The sequence below is a fragment of the Rosa rugosa genome, chromosome 1 (assembly GCF_958449725.1).
Source record: "Rosa rugosa chromosome 1, drRosRugo1.1, whole genome shotgun sequence".
Taxonomy (NCBI): Eukaryota; Viridiplantae; Streptophyta; class Magnoliopsida; order Rosales; family Rosaceae; genus Rosa; species Rosa rugosa.
Genome location: NC_084820.1, coordinates 54,065,243 through 54,087,914, shown reverse-complemented (window position 1 = coordinate 54,087,914; position 22,672 = coordinate 54,065,243). Strand labels below are relative to the sequence as shown.

General features: G+C 37.9%; 1 protein-coding gene and 1 long non-coding RNA gene across 2 annotated transcripts; one reads left to right on the top strand and one right to left on the bottom strand.

Moving 5' to 3' along the window:
• Positions 1-592: 592 nt before the first annotated feature.
• LOC133741335 (uncharacterized) lies at positions 593-2,760 on the top strand. Its single transcript, XR_009861833.1, has 3 exons — positions 593-685; positions 788-890; positions 2,300-2,760. It is a non-coding gene; the product is annotated as an uncharacterized LOC133741335 (long non-coding RNA).
• A 13,999-nt stretch (positions 2,761-16,759) lies between these two features.
• Positions 16,760-20,128, bottom strand: LOC133741330 (AP2-like ethylene-responsive transcription factor AIL1). Its single transcript, XM_062169256.1, has 9 exons — positions 19,692-20,128; positions 18,992-19,589; positions 18,813-18,895; positions 18,578-18,586; positions 18,287-18,375; positions 18,118-18,191; positions 17,968-18,018; positions 17,712-17,788; positions 16,760-17,620 (listed from the first exon to the last, which is right to left on the bottom strand). The coding sequence occupies exons 1-9, from the start codon at positions 19,885-19,887 to the stop codon at positions 17,064-17,066; spliced, it is 1,734 nt and encodes a 577-aa protein (XP_062025240.1). The 5' UTR covers positions 19,888-20,128; the 3' UTR covers positions 16,760-17,063.
• Between the last annotated feature and the right edge of the window lie 2,544 nt (positions 20,129-22,672).

The window sequence follows — 22,672 nt, the reverse complement described above, 5'->3', positions numbered from 1 at the left end:
CAATGATTATATAGGTAATATAAAACATTGTTTTTAGTTGATCATATTTAATATGTGTGTGTGTGTGTGTGTAGGAATTAACTTATAACATTTATTAATATTAGTTAAGGTGGTTATATTCAATTAACTATCTCTCTAAATCTCCTAATATTAATTGTTATGTAACAAAGAAAATAAAAACTAAAGAAAACAAAGCTTAAGAAATCAATTACAAAGAAAGAGATAAATTGCATATTATAGAAAAAAGAGAAACATAATTAAAAAATAGAAAACATAGAAAATTATTATGGCTTATTCGGGCGGGCCTAAAGGGCCGGGCCGGGTTTCATTCTCATGGCCCATACCCTACCCTATTTTAAAAAGAGTCGGGCCGGCCCGCCCTAATGCAAGGGCCGGGTCGGGCTTCGACCCTACTGGCCGGGCGAGCTTAGGGGGGGTTTAGGGCCTAAGGGCTAAATGATGACCCCTAACCATGGTGATCCAGAACACTGTACAGGGTGACCCAAGACACGAAATACACTGTGCTCGTGACCCAGGGCACGAAATTAACACTAAAAAATAGTGAATAGTGGGTGACCTGGTGACCCAACGGGTGAACTTGCCCTTACGAACTTACGATCCTGAAAAGGTCGGCAACGCTCAGTCACTTCCTCACTTACGATCCTGGCTTTGCTTCCGCCTCTAGGTTCCTCTCTCTCTCTCTCTCTCTCTCTCTCTCTCTCCCTAACTATAGAGCCCCTTAACCAATCATACACACAAATTAATTTTGATCTCTAATTGATTGCAGAGCTTTCACTCATACTGAGCTTGAAGATCTCAAATCCCTGCTTGCGTCCTTGGCTGCTCAGTCACACAGCGACGGGCAATTCATCTCTCCCTCAGTTTTTCAGGTCAATTGCTTCACTCCCTTCCCGTTTCTTCTCTCAGTTCACATAAATTTCCAATCTTTTTTTTTTTTTTTCAGCAAAAGCAAACTTCCAGGTAAATTTGGATCCTTCAGAGCTTTTACCTTCTTGGGCTTTTCTGACAAATCTGATCACTCTGAACTTTTGTTCTGGGTCTGTTTAATTTGATCGGTTTCTTTGATTTCTGAGCTGAATTGACAGAGAGTGGGGGTTGATCGGTTCGATTAGGTTTTGGGTGTCAACTATTTGATTAGAAAGTTTGGTTTTTCTGAGGAATTTTTAGTTTGTCACCGTTATCTTCTCACCCCTGTTTCGGATACAACCAGCTTCTAATTCATTGATTACTTACTAGAAACTATAAGAAGTTGTCCATCTGCAAAAGATAATGATGATGATGATTTAGGAGTTTGCTACTGTAAATATTTTAGAGATGATCGATGAGTTTAATTTCTCTATACTAAGCAATATGGTTGAAGAATTCATATTGTGCTTTTCTTGGAATTGTTTATTCGTTTATTATATAATGAAATTGCTTCTGATTTTCATCAACTTGTTTAAGCCTTTTGTTTTGGTTCCTTTGATTATAAATATAACTAGCCTGAACAACTACACCTCGAACTTTGATCATTTATAGAACTGATGCTATTGTTAATAGCTGTTAAGTTAGTGTGGGTGTGGAAAAGTGCAAACTTGAAGATTATAGGATGACATTTTATCTTTCTTGGTAAGATTTGGGTGTTCTTCGGTTATGTCAGATTATGGTTTTCATTGATTTATTGATAGTGTTTTCTGCAAAACTTATATTTTTATAGGCTCTGTTTTTCTGTTACTTTTTGTGATACAAGCTCTTTGTTAAAGGTTTAATCTTTTTCTATAGTTCTAGACTACTTTGATAGTCAAAGTTTTGGTCCATTGTTTGTGCCTTGGTCATTTTCAAACGTGATAGTTGGGTCTCGAAGGCCATTGGGATGTCAAACAAGGAATAAAGTAATTTTTTTTTCTTGGTTAAATCAATCAAGGGTTGCGTTTGAGCTTTGTAATTTTTTTAATTGGACATGAAAATATGATCTATGCTCTTTTTGCTTGACAGTGTTTTCTCCAACAGTTACCTATTGTGATTTTGTATTTGTGTTCCTTTCTGTGATGCAAGCTATTTTATAAATTCTGGTAAAGACTTTTTCTGTATCTCTTGGGCTAATTTGGTCCATGGTTTTGATGCCTTCCTCATTTTCAGACTTCATTGTTGGGTTTCAACTGACTCTTTGGATTTTTCTATTAATTAGTACTTTCCTAATTGTCCTACTCCTAATAGGAATTAGTATGAAGAACACTGATGTCTAACAAGGAATAATCTAAAAAGGGTGCTTTGTAATTTTTTTTTTGGATAGAGGCAGCCTGTGGCATACTTCGATTATATTTCACTTTGAGGCTGTGGCTATAAAGAAGGCTTTGCAATACAGATTCAAAGAAGTGAGCTTTCTGTCCAGACCAACCACTAATGGTAATGAGTTTCCACTTTCAAATGCAAGCATTCAAGAGTATGTCCCTAGCTGGTATGCAAATTTGATGGAGAAGTACATGAGAAAGCCATCAGGGAATTGTTTGAGAAATTAAAAGACATTGGAGACGAGGACATCCGCGCCTTCCATTGACAACAGCAACAATTTGGAACCTTCTAGACGTGGTAATGGTGTTTGCTATTTGGCCTAGATTTTGCTAAGATTTTTGCTAAGATGTATCATATGCTTACAAAGCTGGAAGTCTCATAATAAGTACTCCATTATTTTTACTGTTCTTCTTCTGTTTTACAAACACTTCCATTACAGACCTAAATAGAAAGCTTTGTTCAACACAACACTGTCAATTTTGCTTTGGTTTCATTATCAGGTTGCCAGCATTAACTTCATTTAGAAGTTTTTAGTGTTATTCCTTTATTTGTGTTGTTAAAACATTATTAATTTGATGTATGATATATACTATTTTATCACTTTCATCAAATAGCACCTCATTTTGGTTTATGTTGATGATCATTGTGAATTCCTTCTGTAAACCTAAAATGTTCACAAATCGAAAATCTTTTGCAACATTTGAACACTTTATAACAGACTGGAAATCATTTTTCCCTGTGCACAAATGATCATAATCTTTTGCAACATTTGAACACTTTATAACAGACCGGAAATCACTTTTTACCCTGTGCACAAATCGGTCATAATCTACTTGAGCAGGAATCTATAACATTCCCAAATTGATATATTTTGCCAGTAAACCTTGCATACAAAATGATTAACAATAACAAACCCACGCATATGTCGCGGGTACTATTTCTAGTATAATATATGCTAGGTAGTGCAGTTATATACAGTTTTAGCAAATCTCATACAACACGTGTAAATCAAATAAGTATATAATATGTATTGGGCGGGTTGGGTTTAGCGGGCAGAGTAATAGGTTGGACACATGTTCATTGTGGTGGACAGTTTCTGACCCAATAATTTCTTTTTCTGTGTAACAAACAAACTAACCCAACCCACCAAAATGTGAGTGAGCTGGGCCGTGGACCACTCCTTACCCATTGACATTTCACTTTTTGATAATTTCCATCTTAAATTTTCTAATTTCTACCAACTTACTTGTATTGGCAATTTTTCCATACATTTTTGTATTTCTTTTTAAAATTTCGTGACACTTAACTTACATGATAGGTTTGAAAATAGAAAATAAAAATGAAATTTTGGTATTTTTTTTCTTTCCAATTGTGTGTCTGTTTTTTTTGTTTTTGAGAATAACTTTCCAATTGTGTTAGTTGGACATGTCCTTAGAAATATTTTATTATAAGAAAAAGAAATCGTGTTTGATGGAAATAATGAATATAACCTCATGTGCTAAACACATTAAGTTAACTTAAGAAGAGAAGTAAACACTTGAAGACCTCAATACATGGACAAAATATGAGAGCTCTCGCTCTCTCATCCTTGCGGCGGCTAACCCTAGGGTTTGGCCGTCTGATTTCCTTGGCCTGCGCCGATGGCGTCTGCGGGCCATTGCTGGCGGGTCCTGTGGCTTCGCGAATCTCTCTTCTTCAACCATCTGGTTGCTACACTCTAATCTCAGTGTCCTGGCGTTGGGATTCAACCCCGACGGGTTTTGCCCGTGTCGCTGTTGCTTTCTGTTTCAGTAATGGTGGGGGACGGCGGCGTGGGGGTTTGGAGGATCCTAATCAGACATGGGATCCCGGTCTTTTCATGGGTAGAGGTATGGAGTTCGGATCATCTCAGATGGTGGCGACTCAGTGTCTGGGTGCTGATCTGTTGCTTCGGCGGTGGATGGTGACCCCGTGTGCAGATCCTCTCCGGCAGTGGTTCTGGTTGGTTTTGCCGTTGGGTTCTTTGGATACTGAGGGTTGGAGGATTTGCTCTTCGGCCTCCAGGTGGCTATGGGATTCTCGATCTGGTGTATGCCCAGCGTTATCAGAAGTGAAACGGTGTAGCTCCGGGGAGCGACAATGCCGATCTGGAAGGATGATCAGATGTGTGGGTGTCCAGATTTGGGCTGCAGCCAGGGTGCCCAAGTGGTTGGGTGCCCAAATGAGATTAAGTTGGGCCTGGGCCTTTGTCAAGTTTGCCTCGGCAGAGTTGATTTTGGATTCAGGCCGGATTTGGATCCGAATTTGGGACCCGGGTCGTATTCAAATCCGGATCTTGGATCCGAAACAGCTACTCATATTGATATGGTATTTGTTCTGGTTCTTGGGAGATCGTTTGCCAAAATGGTTTGGGGCTCCTCTGCGTTATTGATATTGGATTCGAGACCCAAATCTTTGGTATCTGTTCGTGAAAGATCGTCTGCCAACATGGCCATGTTCTGACACCCTTGGCTGGCTTCGATATTTAGGTGGGAGAGTGCCTTCATTCCGACGCCAAGCTGATTTTTGTCACTTTGTGCGTTGGAGTTCGATGGGTAGTCAAACCACCGACTACTCAATTCACTACACGGTTGTAATCAGTAGTGCACATTCAGCCATGCGTTTCGGCGCTGTTATTCTTGCCTTATTTATTCTTCCTTATATGTTGATGCACTTTTTGCATCTTTTCCTTTCGTATTGTTTAGTTTGGTTATTGATGTACTTTTGCATCATCTCATTGTAATATTCCAATTTCAATAAAGGGCTGACCTCAGTTTACTCAAAAAAAAAAAAAAAAATTAAGTTAACTTAAGTGAAATTTTTTTATGGTTTACTAAAAATATGCTGGCAAGGGATAAACAAGTGGAAAAGAAAAAAGAAAAAAAAGACATTAGGTGTAGTTATCGAAATTAAAATATCAAGAGCTAAATCAGCAAACACAACAATAGTTATTTCCCTTTTCTTTTTTTGTGTTTTGAGAATGTACGTTGTTTTGTTTATTTGTTTTCATCTAAGTAAAATTAATCAAAACAATGAGAGATGTCACTTCAATAAAATTGACAATGAATGTCTCAAATACGCATGTATAAGTAGGCAGAAAATCTCACAACAAAATTCGCACTGTCCTAGGTTTTCTCTCCACCAAGTTGAGAGTCGGTGGCGTTCATTCTCACCTACTATGGGAGCTTTTGCCAGAAGTTGGTCTTTGATCTGAGGCTCTGTGCCTCTATTTTTTATTTCTATTGTTTCTCTTTCTGTTTTATGTCTTCCTTTTGAGTTTGCTTTTATCTGTTCGTCTTCACCCCAGTTTCTTTTTATCTTTTCCTCTCAAACTATTTGCTATCCTTGTCTGTTACTACCTCTGGCGACTTATATGTTTTTCCCTCTACTTTGGTTTGTAAATATGCTCCTTAGAGGTTTGTTCTAAACAGGGTTTGCCTATTACTGCACATAAATCCGTTTACGGTGGTGCAATAAGGCATTGAACACTCTTTGGGTGTCGATGCCTTAACCCTTTGATCCCTCTATGGATCTCATCTGTCTCTCTTCTTTTCTGGTTCCTGATTTGGCAGAGGATGATCTACTTTATGGAGTTGGTTTGAGTTTTGCGCTTCTACTCTTTGATTCTGGATCGGATTTGGCTGCGTGTTTTTCGATTGAATCTGCCATTGGTGTCTCCTTTATTTTCTCGGTCTCGTCAGATTACGATGTTGGACGCTCTTTTCTTCCCGGCAGCGAGGCCAAAGCTGCTGTTTCTTCCTCATTGTTAGTATGGTGGTGATGTGTGTGGGGTCGCCTGGATTGGGCATGTTGTTTCTTTCCTCGGCTTTATTTTGGGCCTTGGTGTCCTCTTTTGTCTCATGTTTGTTTTGGAAGACCCGTTTGAGACTTCTTTCTTTTAATTTTTCTTCTTTAATTTAAGTTGTTGTTCTCTATTTTCAAAAAAAAAAAAAAAACAACACGTTTAAAAGCGGCCCGCCCCGGTTGACCCAAGCACGTTATTCTAACGGGTCGAGTTCGGCTGAGGAATATGAGCCCAGTGACCCGACCCGAGCATGACATATTGTTGCATGCGATTCGGCCCATTTCTATAATATAAATTTTTTTCATTTGTAATATAAAGATAATATATATTTATAAACAAAAAATTTATATTTGAGTGTAAACAATAAACTTACATATAAAGATAATATATATTTGAGTATGAATTTGGATTCCCTTCAGACATTTTTGCTGGAAGTTTATTACTTTGTAAACAATGACAAAGTCGCTAGTTTGTAGGGATATAAATGAGCCGAGTCGGAGCGAATATTAAGATGATCATGTTCGGCTCATTTGCTTTTTATCGAGCTCAAACCGGGCTAAAGTTTAAATTTTTTTTTCCATGCTCAAGCTCGGCTCAGCTTGAATATTTTTTTTAAGCCCGAGCTGAGCTCGGCTTGGCTCGATTTATTGGACGAGTTCGAGCTTGAATAGGTTAGGCTTGGCTCATTTGACTTTAAATTTAAAAAATAAAAAAGGAAGAAGGAACATTTAAAATAGTAAACCAAATTTGATGTCTAACCATCAAATTTGGATTTATTGTTCTTTATTGTAATATATTTTACTTAAATTCTCATATTCTCTTCCAACTGAAAAGGAAAGTAATAAAAATAATTAAATATTTGAGATTAGAAATTTTTATTTATACTATAAATTTTCATGAATCGAGCTTTAACAAACGAGCTAAGCTTTAACAACTCATAGCTACTCATGAAAAATATGAGCTAGACGAGCTGAATATATTCTTGTTCAAGCTCAGTACGTTTTTTTGTCTAGCTTAATATTGAGCTCAAAATCAGCTCATTTATCTTACGAACACAACCCGAATGAGCTAAAATCGAGTCGAATACGAGCCAAACACGAGCTGTATCCCTATTTACAGCCCTACTAGTTTGTAAACAATGAGCATTTGTCACTTATTTATCTATTTTATTTACCAAAAAAAAAAAATCAATAGTGTAGGAATTAGTTTTGGTTGGTGATTGGATTGTGTATAGTTGAGACTTGAGACTTTGAGTGGAACTGGTGGTATATGAGTCGCAACTTATATTTATAATATTGGCTTCGACTAATTTTAATTTTAGGCATAAAACGAGCACGGCACGACACGCTTCTGGGCCCGACAAGTTGTGAAATTGAGCCGTGAGCCGGATTGAGCCTAATGTTTAAGTATATGGGCCGACTCCAGCCGGCCCGAAGCCCGGTTAAGTGGGTCGGGCCGATCTGTTTGCCACCCTCTTTTTTTTTTTTTTTTTTGATCTATGCATAGACAAATAAGAAAGGTATCATTGCAAAATTTACTAATTAATTTACCGATTTTTATGCTATGTTCTATTTCATTTGCTCCCTATAAAATTCAGCTAAGATTATTGCAAGACCCGAATTGGTAATTTGGTATTACTAATCCGTCTCTCTGTCATATACCCTTTGTGTGTCATGCATGTTGGTAGCAAAAAAAAAAAAAAAAAATCTGCCTTTTTATTTTTTTTGAAAGGTCCAAATTGTTTTTCTTTTTTCCTAAAACAAAGCAAATCTCATCCATAGCTGGGACGAAAAATGACATTGTCAAACATCTTGTGGAACAAGACAATGAATGCAACACAAGTACTACTACATTTGCAGATGGCATGCATGCCATACTACACCCAAGTAATTTGACCTTTCCTTGTCGGCAAATTGACAAAGGTACCCTCCTCATAGCCATTCATAGAAAAGGAGCAACAAGGTCACATGCGTGAGTGGGAGAGAGAGAAGAAGAAGAAGAAGAAGAAGAGCCAGGCCTTTGGTCCATAGCTATAGTGCTGTTCATGAAGCTAGAAAGAGAGCAGGAAGCATATTTGGCCGGATCCAAGTCCCCCAGCGGCAGCATGCAGCATCATATCGCAGTTTCTTTTTGACAGTGTCGATCTCCCCAAACCCAAACAGTGCATGCATGTCAGCCCTAACCGTCCTCTAGCTCCATAGCTCTCTCAGTCCCGCCAAAACCCTAGCTCTTGTCCCATCAAAATTCCTCGATCTTCCAATAAAAGACAGCGAAAGTGACCTCTTAGCTTTTGTCCGGTGGCAAATTGGTCATTGAGTTATGTGAGCTCCACTTTGAAGAGAGAAATGTTGGAATTGCAGGGACAGATAAAGAGAATAAATGGGGAAGGGATGGGCCAAAGCTGATGGAGGAAATATCGCCTTCATCATATGAATACACAAGGCCTTTGCAGCTTACCAATACATATATGGATGGTTGCATGCATGATGTTGATATGCTTCGGAAATTGGTGCTCACCTTCCTTTTTTCTTTCTTTACTTGTTTAAGGGGTTAAATGTTGAGACACAGTACCCGTCTAGAGGCACGCGAAGCGACTATAAGAATGAAAGGTTGTTCCCATAGTCCCATATATCATTATTGCATTTTGGATGCCGACCTCTGCTTAATGCTAATTGGAGTAAACTGGTTAAACTAGGGTTTTGCTTGAGCTTAATTGGATACCCACAAGTATGTGCAGCCGTGTAAGGTGACTGATTCTGCATACCTGTGTTAAGTGTGGGATTGATTTAATTTGATAATTATAAGGTCGAGTGTTATACTTAACTTACAGTAAAATTCATGTCACACATTAATCTAAACAATTTGATGTAAGTTAATCTTTTCTGAATGATAAAAGTTGTAATGACATGCAAGGAGTATGCGGTTATTATAAATCAAAGATAACAAAAATATTGAAGGTTTGTAGATAAAGAATATCAATGTGCATTGCAGTAAATTATCGTAGTGGTGACAATGAAATAAAATCTTTGATATGAAATATCATATTGAGTGACAATATATGAAAACTTTATCTTACTTTTCTTCTTTGCCAATTAGATTTGATAGGTGATATTGTAAAGAAATTAAACTATAGGCAATTGTAAACATTTGAATGGATTTGTCGTAACTCCGACATTAAATAATGTCAAAGTTTATAATCTCATATTCTTAAAAGTCAAATATGTTTTCTTAAAACGAAGAGTTGTTATACAGTGAATATGGGCCGATACTATTCATTAATCATTCAACAAAGTAGTTTAAATAGTTTACTTGCTTCAATTATTGTAAATTTGATTTTCTATTTTTAAATCTTCGATTTATGATCTTGTGATTTTTACTTTTACTTTATTATATCTTGGTTGGGTACTTTGACAATTGACGATTGATTGCGTTACATCAAAGGCCAAAATCAAAGAGAAAAGAAACCAATGTATGGGTGCAAGCAATGCGTGCAGTACATTTACGTATAGGCTTCTCTTGCAGTCTTGCAAGATCCAAAATCCTCTTCCCAATTAAAGCACAGAGCAAGCAATACCTATAGCAGCTGGTAAAGCTTAGATACTATACTTGCCGCAGACTTGAACAGAAACACCCCAGACGAGCAAGCAAAACAGAGCCCTAGAATTCGACTAGTCCTACACTGATCTCGAGTCTCTACACAACTAATTAAGAAAAAGTCTTTATTGAAAAATATCTAAGATAAAGCCATCTATGATAGCCGCTAATTCTAACCCTAATTGAAGCCCTCAGAAATCAGACTAGTACTGGTGCCTTTAAGTAAAGGGCAGTGTAGGGTTTTAGGGGTAGTACGGTAGCAGCGGTAATCGATGTTGAAATGTCTCTGGTGCTGTGAAGAAGGAAGGGGTATCTTAATTGTCCTTGGAATAGATATTGTCTCTTTCTGTGCGTTGTTTACTGGATACGGATCTGCTTGTCAGGTCTTCTTTGCTTGCTTAGATACTCGAGTGGATCCCGTCTTCTGCCCGAAAATCTATCACTAAATTTTCTTCCTGCAACACATCCGTACGTAAAATGAGTTGGAACGGATTGGATAACAATAATAGTTGGAATGTTGGATATTCGAAAAAATTAGCAATAATCAGCATCACATTCTCTTATACTTCGAATATCTAAAAAAGAAAAAAAGAAGACAATATTCTCGAAATTACCAGTGAGGGTGTTAGATACAACATTTTTTCTTCTTCTGATATTTTACTTAACTTGGAACATTTTCAGTTAATGTGTAAATCTTACTTGAAGTTTACATTTATCGGTACCTCATATTTTCTGAAATTTTAATGAAATTTTTACTCTTTAGAGTCTCAATATTTCGTGATATCCAATATTTTTTATCATCAATTATATTTCACGTACATTTTAGTAGCTTTGAGACTTTTCTGGACAAGTTCTTTTCTATACATTTTACTCAACATCATAGATATTTTGTTGAAAATCAATAGTCAGTCTATTAGACTTAAATTTTTTTTTTTTTTTTTGGCGATGGAAAGATTTTTATTCAAACAAGAACTGCATTACAAACAAAAGACCCCAAAACGGGCCCAAATAAAAAACCCAACAAACAAAACCAAATAGCCCTACAAGCTTCAGCCACAGTGCAGATCTAGCAGAAGAGAGATGACGAAGTGACGTCGCTGCCACCAGCCAAGCCCAAAGGTGACACAGAAACGTCACCAGATCAGCCGACGAAAACTTGGAGTCCAACCAAAACAATCCTGAGCAAGTACAGCAGCATAGAACCCATCGAAATATCTCCATAACCCAAATCTCTAAACCATACAAAACATCCTCAGGAACAGTAACCAAAGCAGAAGAAAAAAAGAAAAGGAGAAGGAGACTGATCCGCAGAGGGATCAAAGGGACAGACGGCCGAGGACCGTGCAGACCCTTGTTGTACTACCGTATTCATCGGATTTACGCGCGGGTACAGGAAATGGACTTACAGAAGGATCAAAGGGACAGACTTACATTTGCTCTTGATATTGGTTAAAGGCTAAACCTTGAGAAATGGACTGATTGTATCATGCATTAACTGATTAACACGTTTTAAGATAGAGTTTGTCAAATTATACATAACAAACGTAATTACGAAAATTCACTTTACTGTCCTATTTAAGTCTTGCCACGTGCCATGTAGTAGCCAATAACAATAAAACATGAAAATTCAATATATTTAGTCAAATTAGGTTCAAACATGAAAGCTAGGAGTGAATGAGCTTGATCTGTACCCCTCGTTGTTCAACACGTACGTAGAGCAGCTCTACAACCTCTACTTATGAATGCGTAGGGCCTTCACCAATCACTACCTGTGTAACCCTCACAACTTCTTCGTAATGGCTCAGCTACGTGCCTCTTTTCATATAAACCTCAAGGGGCTTCTATAGGACCGGCCTGAGGAGTGCCAACTCAGGCGGCCTCCTCAAGCACCCATTTCCTGAAAACCTCATATTTATATAATTGTCTCAGTTAATTATATATATATATATATATATATCAGTCTTTCTTGATTAAGAATGTCCTTACCTTAGCTTAGGAACGGATTTCAAGTTTTTGACAATTTTTCGATCACATATTCACATATTAACCGTTCTGTTTTTAGATCCTAATGTATAAATCACTTCTGTAAAATTTCAGTCAAATTGATGATTGTTAAGGTATTCAAAACTGTAATTTACAATAATGAACACGAACGGTTTCAGTTGGATAGATTCGGTTCGTTAATTGGTTTAATTGAGTTTGATACCTTAACAATCATCAATTTGGCTGAAAATTTGCATAAGTGATCTATACATTAGGACCTAAAAACTGAACGGTTAATATGTGAATATATGATCGAAAAGTAGTCGAAAACTGAAAATCTGTTCTTAAAGCTAAGGTAAAGATATCATTAACTGTGAATGACTATATATATATATATATGCAAGTGGGGTAGCGTATATGCAGCTTTTGGACATATCAAGATACCATCTTTTAAATTGTCAAAGAATTAAGGGTTTTTCACATATTGCATGCATGGATCAGTTCTTAGAAAAATAAACACACAATTTAAAAAGGTTTAGTTGTCCGAAATGAATTTCTAGGTCTTTTGAGCTTCTCAAAAAACCCTAAATCATGACCGTCGCCTAGTTTAAAAGACTTTCCCCGACCCTAAAATTTACATTTCTTCAATGTTCATATTTGCCAACTCTGAAGTCTGAACCAAGAGGCTTGAGGTTCATGTACATTTATTTTCTTTTCTACTGGATTACTGTAAAACCCGTGCAGCCATGCTTTAATGGAGAAAAAAGTAGACTAACGGGTTTGTTCTTGTGAACTAGAATGTGAAGATTGGAAATTCAGTTTGGCAATCAAGTTGAAGCCCCCAAAAGGTCTTGTCTTTCACATTTGAAGCTCTCAAAGAAGAAAGAAAGATGGGATATATCTCTAGGCTTGACTTAGGGTGTTAAAACCGAGATTTGCATGAATTTGACTCGGCTTTGATTTGATTAGACTCATGGATGCCTGAAATTGAATGCTTGCAGAAGAAGCAGAGAGCTCTGCAAATCTCTGGACTAATGCCTAGTCATGAGCGTGATGACGACGACGAAGAAGCAGAGGGACCGGGCACGCAAATTAAGGCTCCTCTGCTTTTCTTGGATTCTCTCTCTGCGAGTCAAAGGGCGTGTCCCACTTCTTTGACTTTTTTTACCACACCGCCAGACCGCCATTCTCCGCGCTTCCATTTTTTTGTTTTGGTTTTTTTTTTTTTAAGGAGAATAGCGGCTATTCACCCTATAACTAAGTTTTTTCTTTAAAGTCTCAAAATTGTCCTTAACAACAATTATCAACAGAAATACAATGAAAATGAGAAATCAATTTTATTGATAAATAGAACTTTACCCAACAGACATTCATTTTATCGGGAAATTCTACAATATGTTAACGTATGACATGCATACAATTGCCTTAAAGTGGTAAAATGAGTCCTCAAAATAGTAATATTAGTCCTCAAAGTAGTAACATGAGTCCTTAAAGTGGTAAATTTTCTTAGTTACCACATGAGTTCTCAAGTGATAAAATGAGTCCTTACAGTGGTAAAATGAGTCCTCAAAGTAATAAAAAAAAGTTGATGTATGAGAAACATTAACATACCATAGTCTTACCCTATTTTATCATCTCAGCTTTCTGTACAAAAAAAAAAAAAAAAAAATTATCATCTCATCTTCTTCATCGCTAGCTTACCAAACAATTAGTTAGACGAAATTTTCATGTTATAGCAACAAGTGAAAAGAATTGTTGGTTAGTATTATTTTGTTCTACTTCATGTGATTCTACGTCACAATAGTTGATGAAGGGAGAAGATAGAGAAGATGAAAAAAACTGAAAGAGTAAAAAGAAATTAGAAGGCATGGGTGTGTTTTTTTTTCTTTTCTTTTCCAGTTTCACATTTTCAAAGGTGATATTTTGTTTTTAATCTGAATTATTTGAGGGTGAAATTGAAAAATTCAAAATAAAACTTTTATTGTAGGGTGAATAAAGCATTTGGTGGGGTGGAAATAGCCCCACTCTATCACAAATGATCACTTAATTTTTACATGTTTGACGGGGGAGGATTCAGTATACCGACATGCACTTGCACCGACATAAATGGATAGTTAGATTATATTAAATACACTTTTAGGTTATTAATAAAAATATTAATTATAAATATCATGGGTTGAGATCATCTTATAAGTGTTGGGTCATTTGCACCGTCGGTGCATAGAATAATTTCCAATGTTTGACACTTTGGTCACTCATTTTTTAAATATATCACTCAACTTTAACTCTGTTATTTACTTTAGTCACTCCGTTAATTTTTTTCATTAAAAAAAAAATTATTTGCCACAATATCAAAGATATTTTCGTCTGACCAATTGTGAAAATTTGATAGAAGTATGAATTAGAATGATTGAGATAAGTGATTAAAGTGAGATAAAATACCCCTTCGGTGACTAAAGTGATTGACAGAATAATAGTTGAATGACCAAAGTTATATATTTGAAAATTGAATGACCAAAGTGTCGAATGAGTCATAGTTAGGTCATTATTTGTGAAATTCTCCCTTCTTTTTTGTCTCACTTTGAACCGACCAGAATAAACAGAACCGGCCGAATTTATATAAAATATTAATTTTTATTTAATTTTTAATAGGTGTCAACTTCTAATTGGTTTCATGTAAACTTGACCTTACCTGATCATAAAAAACCCTAACCTATTCGACGCTCACTCTCAGACTCTCATTCACTCATTCATTCTAATCAAGCTGTTTTCTTCTCTCTCTCTCTCAAATCACACCCAACCCCTAAAAATCTCCTCATCTCTCCCCGACTCTAACTCAGCCTCTCATTTCTCCTCTCATGTCTCTCGACCAACCACTCTCTCAGTCTCTCATAGCCACCGACCAACAACTACCACGTCGCCAACCAACGCCACCTACCAACACCCTTTGATATGCACAACGCCGAGCTCGATCCTCAGCCTACTAATGACGTCTGCCGATGCCTTCGATCTGCACAACGCCGAGCCTGACCCTTCAATCTTCGATATGCAATTCTGCACAACGCCGCCCACCAACGATGATGAGTGACGACGTCGATCAACCGAAACCGAATCGGGTCGACTTGAAAGTTCAGGTCACCCGAATTTTTCAGCCCAATCCATTAACATTCAGTTTCCGGTCCTAATATTCAGCCCATCGAAGAATACGGGTCGTATGTGGTTTTGGCCCAAAACCAGTCCAACCCGACTCGCGCCCACCCCTAGTCAATGTCAAAACCATTGGCTTGTGCAACTCCTAAACACACAAACTAGAGCCACAAGAAGTAGAGTACTAGCTGAAGGGTACTTGGCCATTTTAGAGTTAGAATAATATGGTCGGTGGTATTTGATGAATTGGTAGAACAAGTTTTCACAGCTTTTGCTATTTGGATCTATCGTCATTGATACATGTTATTTTATAATTAGGATTATGACTTCAATTATAATTAGGAATATAATTTGACTTTAATTAGGATTTAGGATTATAATTACCATGTAAATTTAGGAAACATGCACGTGTGCGGGTCTTCTGATTGTATCAAAAGTTGTCGTCCTTATTTACACCCAAAGCAAGAGTCTAGCTCTCACATCAAATCAGCCTTAAATCGTAACTGGATGCCTACTCGACTTAAAATTGGGTACAGAGTTCCAACAAGTAATCTTTATTATAGAATTCAATGCTCACTTATTCAACATAAAAAATAAAAAATAAATAAAAGCTTGTTTGAAATAACAATGCAACGGTAATAAAGAAATAATGCCGCCTCGTCAATGCACACAATTGTGATACTCAACCACACTCCATAAGTGAAAACTCTTTCATCGTATTAATCATGGAAAGCTTAGAAGCCCAAATTGGATTTAAATTAAAATTGTTGGCAGCACATCTTGATTTTGGTCTGTGCGGTTCGGGTGGTTTTTCTTTCTCAATTCTATGGTTTCAATATACGCGATTAATATGTTACGATTTTTTCTTTTTTGAAAAGAAAAAATTAAATTACAAACGGAATTTTCAAGTGTATCCGTGCTGTGGTGTGTTGGTCGAACGGCCTAGTCTGGAACCTCCAGGTCTAGCGTTCGAATCCCAGCTCAATCCCGTGGCCAGCAGATTTGAGGGACCCTTTAGGTTTGTGCGTCTGCGGTGCAGTGGATTAGTTTGGCTTTGCCTGGCTTTCGCCGCAATGTCGGTGCAGGTGTCCTGGCGCTGGGATACCACTGCATGAGTGTGTGAGTTACTAACAGCTAACTACCCGATAAAAAAAAAAAAGTGTATCCGTGCCATTTTGACTTGAGATGAATGAATGACTATTTGGTTCAAAAAAGTACAACTAAAATTAAAACGTTCTAAATTAAAAGTTGAGAGGGCCAAAAGAGGAAGCTTCTTCACCCAAAAGAGGGGAGTTTAACATGTGTAAAAGTTTTAATACTTAATTGAATTAGAATAATATTCAATGTATCACGTAGTATAACATCTAAACCACATGACGTGAGTGTTGGTATTAGAATTTTTACACAATTATAGTATTTTTACACAAATATACCGCATTTTCTCTAGATAAAATAAAAACTTCACTTCTCAGCAAATAGCTTCAGTTGTTTTCATAATTAACTCAAATCGTACTTTTTTGAGTTGTCTATTTCAATCTATTTCAACCTACATGGAACAAACAAAGGCATAATACATAAATATCAAAACAGCAACTATAAATGGTTAGCTGATAGCTACTTCAGTTTTGGTGGGGTTGAAGACTTGAATATAGTTGATGAACCCTGATGACAAACATTATTTTGGAACATATTGTTTCCCCAAATAACAACAAAGTTTTCAAGTTCGGTTCTTTCTAGATTACATCAGGATTTTGTAGGTTTACCACCAAGTCACTATGCCAGAAGTACCAGCTGTTCATCTATACATCACCCTTTCCAAATTTCAAGTGTAAATTCTACCAAAAAAAAATAAAAAATTCAAGTGTAAATTATCAGTATGCACTGCTCAAAAAGATGAATGGGGCATCCAGAAGCTTACCATAACCAAAATTAATGGAACAAATATAGAAGTATAGAACAAATGAACATAACCAGGGACTTCATCTTTCAAAAGGTGCCGCTGAACTTTGTTTTTCTTTGAAGCAACTTCCATTACAGTTAATAATATCTAACCCCCAAAACATTAACTGTAAAAACTTGGCCGATTAAAATCCATATTTCCTTCTAACATTGTTTTTTACTACCACCTACCTAGTGCCTAGTACCTAGCCCTAAGCTTCATTTCCCACAAATTAACCAATTCCTAGAGTAATTTGCGCTTCTCGATCCCATAACACACTTGTTCTCAATCATTCCACAATGCAAACATAGGGACCTGTTGAACCAACCCAAGATTCCCAAGCCGGCTATGGTCACTACCACCATTGCCTTCTTCATACTTAGCACCCTGCAGAGAGCTGAAATAAGCATGAGAATAGTCACCTACACTGAGACCAAACTCACTGTTGGATCCAAATTCGCAGCATTTAGGGCTTTGTGGGCAAGAAGAATTCCTGCTGCCTGAAGCGGCAGCCAATGTCACAGTGTTGGCCTCAGAGTTTGGATTGTCATTCCACACCATTTCAGCCAAATTCTCATCACAGGGTTCTTCGCTGTTTGTTATGGCCAAAAGGGGTTGTGAAGAAGTAGACGAAGCACAAGAATTGAACTCCTGATCATTTGGTGCTGCTGGAGCCGGGTCTTTTGGTGATGGGCGTTTGGCCAGGTCACTTGTAATGAGTGTGGAACTTGAGCAAATCCTCTTTACATCATACCTACTCATGTCAAAGTTGGTCACAGCACTTGTGCCCCTAAACTTGATTGCTGCTATGTCATAAGCCTCTGCTGCTTCTTCTTGTGTGCCTAAATGAGGTTAAGAATGTCACATAAGTACGTTACCCAACTTACTTAGAATTAAATTTTTTCAACAATGAACTATGAGTGAAAAGCTTACTAAATGTTCCAAGGTACAAATCCTTGTTTCCAGCAACCCTTCCAATTCTAGCTTGCCACCTTCCATGTTGATGGTGTCTGAGGAAAATAGAAGATTGGTGGCTTTAAATATGTACTAAATTTACATGTCTGGTATCAAATCCATATCCAAAAATTTACAATAATGTTTACCTATTATTGCCTATGATAATTGAAAAGGCTGCAAAATTGCAGTTAATAATGGAAACTCTATTATTAAAGCAGGTTTTCTGCCATACCTTGTCACTCCTCTGTACACAGAAGCTCCCCTTGAAAACCCACTGCTTTTCCTGTAGAACATAATAAAGAACCACATACTTCAGAAACAGAAAAAAATTATGGTCCAAAAGAGATCCAGTAGAAAAAGTACTAAAGGCTAGGGTTTATACCTCCTCAAGTTGGCTACAAACTCTTGCCTTGTCATGGTCTTCATCTCTTCCAGCTCTTTCTCATAAGTGCTTATCTGAACAGCAATATCAAAAAATTAACACTCAAAACAGATTTAATTACTTTGAGAAAACAATTAAACTTGATTAAAAAAAAACCCAAATTACTTACAGGGAAGTTAATATGAGTAGTTGGACCCCAATACTTGAGTGCAGCTAAATCATAAGCCTTTGCTGCTCTTTCTTCCTTATCATATCCACCTGATGGTGGTTTTTCAGATCAGGAAATGAGATATAAGGTTTTATAAAAATCATGCACACAATCCAATACAATATATTATATTTGTCAACACAATATAAAAATTGTTCAGAACTTCAAATGCCAAAATAAATTCTTGCCGAAAAACAAGGTCCAGAAAAAAACTAATAAATAAAACAAACATGGAAATGGAGTTTCACATACCAAGATAAACTGCAGTTGCAGTAACGGTAGTAGTGTTGAAGATGTGAAAAAAGATCCCATCCACAAAATAGATGCATGTAAGAAAATACCAGACAGTCAGTATATTCCTTTAACAAACAAGAGTACCCAAAAAAAATAATAATAAAAAAAAGGGATAAACTTGAGGGCTTCATTGAAATGAAAAAGAAAGTATATACAAGAAAAGAAGGAAAAAAAAATGCTGATTTCTAATTACCTTGCCTTCCTTTCCTTGTTTGTCCTTCTTTTCTGCAACTGTTATCCCACAGATGGGCCTCGTATCTCCCAGTCCATCTATGCCTAAACCAGATAGTTTCAGCAACACAAAAAATTAATCATAATTGATAAAGCTAAATCCATAGCAAAGAAAGGGAAAAGAAAATTAGTGTTATGTACCTTGTTACACCACGATACTGAGAAGTTCTCTGCCCAAAAGTATCAATAGATTTGCGAGTGACTGGTTCTCTTGCGGAGGACTTCCCACCTGGCCTTTTCTTGCTCTCCACCATTTGCACTTGAGAAATTGGAAGCATACCACCATTTTGCAAGGTCGGACTCATAGTCAGTGAGAGATTAGACTGAAAGTTATTGCTACCATTTTCCTGATCAGATGGTGATTTCACATCAGCGTATGGAACCACCACAGTTTGGCCTAACCAAGACTTGTACATGCCATTGGTACACGGGACAAGAGCACCGCCACTTTGTGGGTTTGCATAGTAATGGCTGTAAGGCTGAATCAAGCTCTGATGATGAGATGGGTCTGTGGAATTGGCTTCTATTTCACTATTAGGGTTGCTGAAATTTGGGGCCTCATTGACATTAATTTTAGAGTCCTCTTGGTTTTGGCAGTAAACTTTGGTTTCATCACCAGGTGGTGAGTTCGAGTAGCAACTTCCCAAGAAATCCTCGAGCTTAGGACCCTCTTCATCATCATCAACTGGGTTTGTAACACTTGTTGCACCCACCATGCTATTCTCATAAGACCTCCAATCTTCCAAAAATCAAAGTTAAATTAACTTGAGTTAAGAACAATATCAAACACATGCAGAGCAAGAGCAACACCAAGAAATTAAACATGCAAAGTGTGCAATACCTTCAGAACCATTAGGACGCCTGAAAGGGTCAGCAGCAAAGCAAAGAGAACCATCAGAGCGCAAAGGCATGACTGACATGTGAGGAGGGAAACCCACAACTCCATGGTCTTGTTCTTGCTGATCTTCTTCTCTTCCATCAAAGCCTTCATGGATTCTCAGGTGGGGAGTCAGAGAGAATCCCAGCCAATTACTCATGGTTTTGTTTCTTGTGTGTTTTCTCTATCTAAAAAACTTTGGGTGCTTTTGGGATCTTGAGCTCAAACTTCAAAGATGGTAGTAATTGTTGTTGTGGGGAGGAAGTTACTTGCTTTCATTTCATTGCATAGATTTACTTCTCAGTCGTCATGGAAGCCTTAGATTTGTCCTTGAGGGTCTATATACTGTATATTAATATTGAGAGGTGAACCCAAAAACAGATTTGTGCAAAAACTACAAAAGCACCCCTGTCTTTATATTCTTGGGTCTGTTTCTGTTTTGTATTGAAAAACCTTGGACTTTGTGCCCCTTCTTTCATTTCTTTGTCATAGTTTCTGCAGCGGTGATGGCCATGACCCATGGCACACAGACATAATGTAGACAAAGAGATAATACAAAATTACTCAAAAGGACACATGCTTTAAAAGTTTGATCAATAATTTTGAAAATGTTCGCTGTGAAGACTCAAAACGGCACCTTGATATTTCCTCTCCATCAGTTAAGAAACTACCGGAACCAAGAAACAAGTTATGAACTTTGTTGTAGCTTGACTGCTTCAGTGAGGAATCTTAGTTTGGTTTTGAAGGAAGGAATGGAGAGGTGTGAGGGTAGAGAGAGAGAGAGAGAGAGGGAGGCATGGAGGTTAATCCGTTAAAAGTAAATAGTTCTTAATTCCTTGGATTATTGGTTTCTTCATGTTCATACACTATTTGGGTCGACCGCCACAAGACTTTTTATATATATATATTTTTTTTGATCAAAATGTAAAATGCATTAATTAAAGGCAACAAGCCCAGCATAATACACACAGCCCAAAAGGGCCAAATACACTAAGCCCAAAAGGGCAAACAACATAAGCCTAAAACATAAACAAGATCCCACAGAGGGGAGACAAAGCCCAGCCCAAAAACTACATTCTTCATCTTCCTCAGCCAAATCAGAGAACCACCGACGGAGGGGGGTGGAGGTATTTCGCCGACGCCGGATCAATGGGTTTCTGGATGCCAGATCCATTTCTTTTTCCCCGGTCCGAAGAGGTGTGGGTTCCCGTGAAGGAGATCCCAGCCTCACGCCTGTCACGGGGCTTGAACCATGTGATTGCTTGTGACAACTGCCGAACAGATCGGTAAACTAGACAACCACCCAAGGAAAGGAAGGGAGGATCAAGCAAACGGTTATCCACGAGGAAGCTTCGACGGTGGAGGAGGACGGTGGAGTGGTGGAGGGTAGTGGGATGGAGGAGGATCTCAAATCTGGTGATTAGTATGAGAGAAAGCAAGGTTTGGATTGGGTGAACTGAAACTAAACACATAAGGAAACACGGCTGGGACATGTGCCCGGACAGGGAAACCACCCTCCCTCACAAAGCCTTCAATCTAAATCACGCCGGAGCGGATCTAGATCTAAGCTCAGAGGGAGGGGGGACGAATGGCTACTGTTTGGGGTTTCTGCTTTCTAGAGAGAGGCGAGACCTTCTCTCTCTAAAAAAATATTCACAAGACTTTTTATTGAAAGAGTTTCATTCCCGTATATAAACCTTTTTAGCTTCTGAATAAGCTACACGAGTGGATACCATGTGTGATCCAACCAATTTTTTTTTTTCTTCTGTATCTCTCTATCTCTATCGTTCTAATATTATTCGTAAAAAATATAAAGAAATTCTAAAATATGTTAATATGAGAAATTCTAAATTCTCTCTCTCTCTGTCGGAAACGTAGCTTCCCTTAGGAAAAACCACTGTCACTTCTTATGTTCTGTCTGATGGCACGTTGTCACGACATCGTCGTCGGACGAGCCTACATGGTCTCATAGCTGGTCTGCTCTTCCCTCCGGGCTCCGGCTTGGAGGCAAATTAAGTGCCTTGGCGCCGGATTTGTTCGACGCCTTGATCGTATTCCGATCAGGTCGAGGACGGCGAGATGGTGGTGTTATTGAGATCGAGCACAACGGGGTCTGTGTGGTGGAGGTGGGGGATTTGCCGATTGTGGGCTGAGTTTGCAATGGCTTCCTCATGGTCGTGTGGGTGCTGAGTTCGATATGTTTGGTTGGTATAGAGGGTGGTTGCTCTATGTACGTTCTTCTAGTCTGGATTGAGCGCGGTGTGCATGTGGCAGTGTTTGGTGGCGGCTGGCGTCCTGGTAGCTTTTGGCTTGGGTTGTGGTCAGAGGGTGGTATGCTGGGGCTTCCATGTTATTGGGCCAGGGGCAGGGCTTGTATCTTGGGCTCAGTCTGTTTAGGATTTTTTTTAATCTAGCATTGTTTAGGTTTTTTAAGCTAGCATTGTTCTCTAGGGATGCCCTCTTTGCATGGGGTAGTCCTAGAGTTTCATGAATAAATTAGGGTTAGTTATTGGTTTCGTTTCGGTCCTTTCACTAGTAGTGTCAGGTTACTAGTTATTTTGGTCTTAATTTTAGGATAATGTTGCGTGTTAGGTTGCTCTAGTTTTCTTGTTTCATTTTTAGCCATAGGGCTCTCTAAGGGTAGCCCAATCTTGCCATAGCTCTACTTTGGGTGAGCTATTTCATTTGTAATGTTATCTACATTTGATATTAATGAAAACCTACTTTACTTTAACGAGGACCTTATTTACCTTAATGAAGACTTTTTTCTAGTTATCACATGAGTCCTCAAAGTGGTAAATATTACATGAAATAGGACATGTATGAGAAACGCTAACGTACCATAGTTTGACCTAAAATTAGAACCTCAAAATTTTTCAAGAATTTGAACACTGAGAATATTAATAGAGCGTGAATTTTGTTGACCAAAAATTGCAGACTTTGGC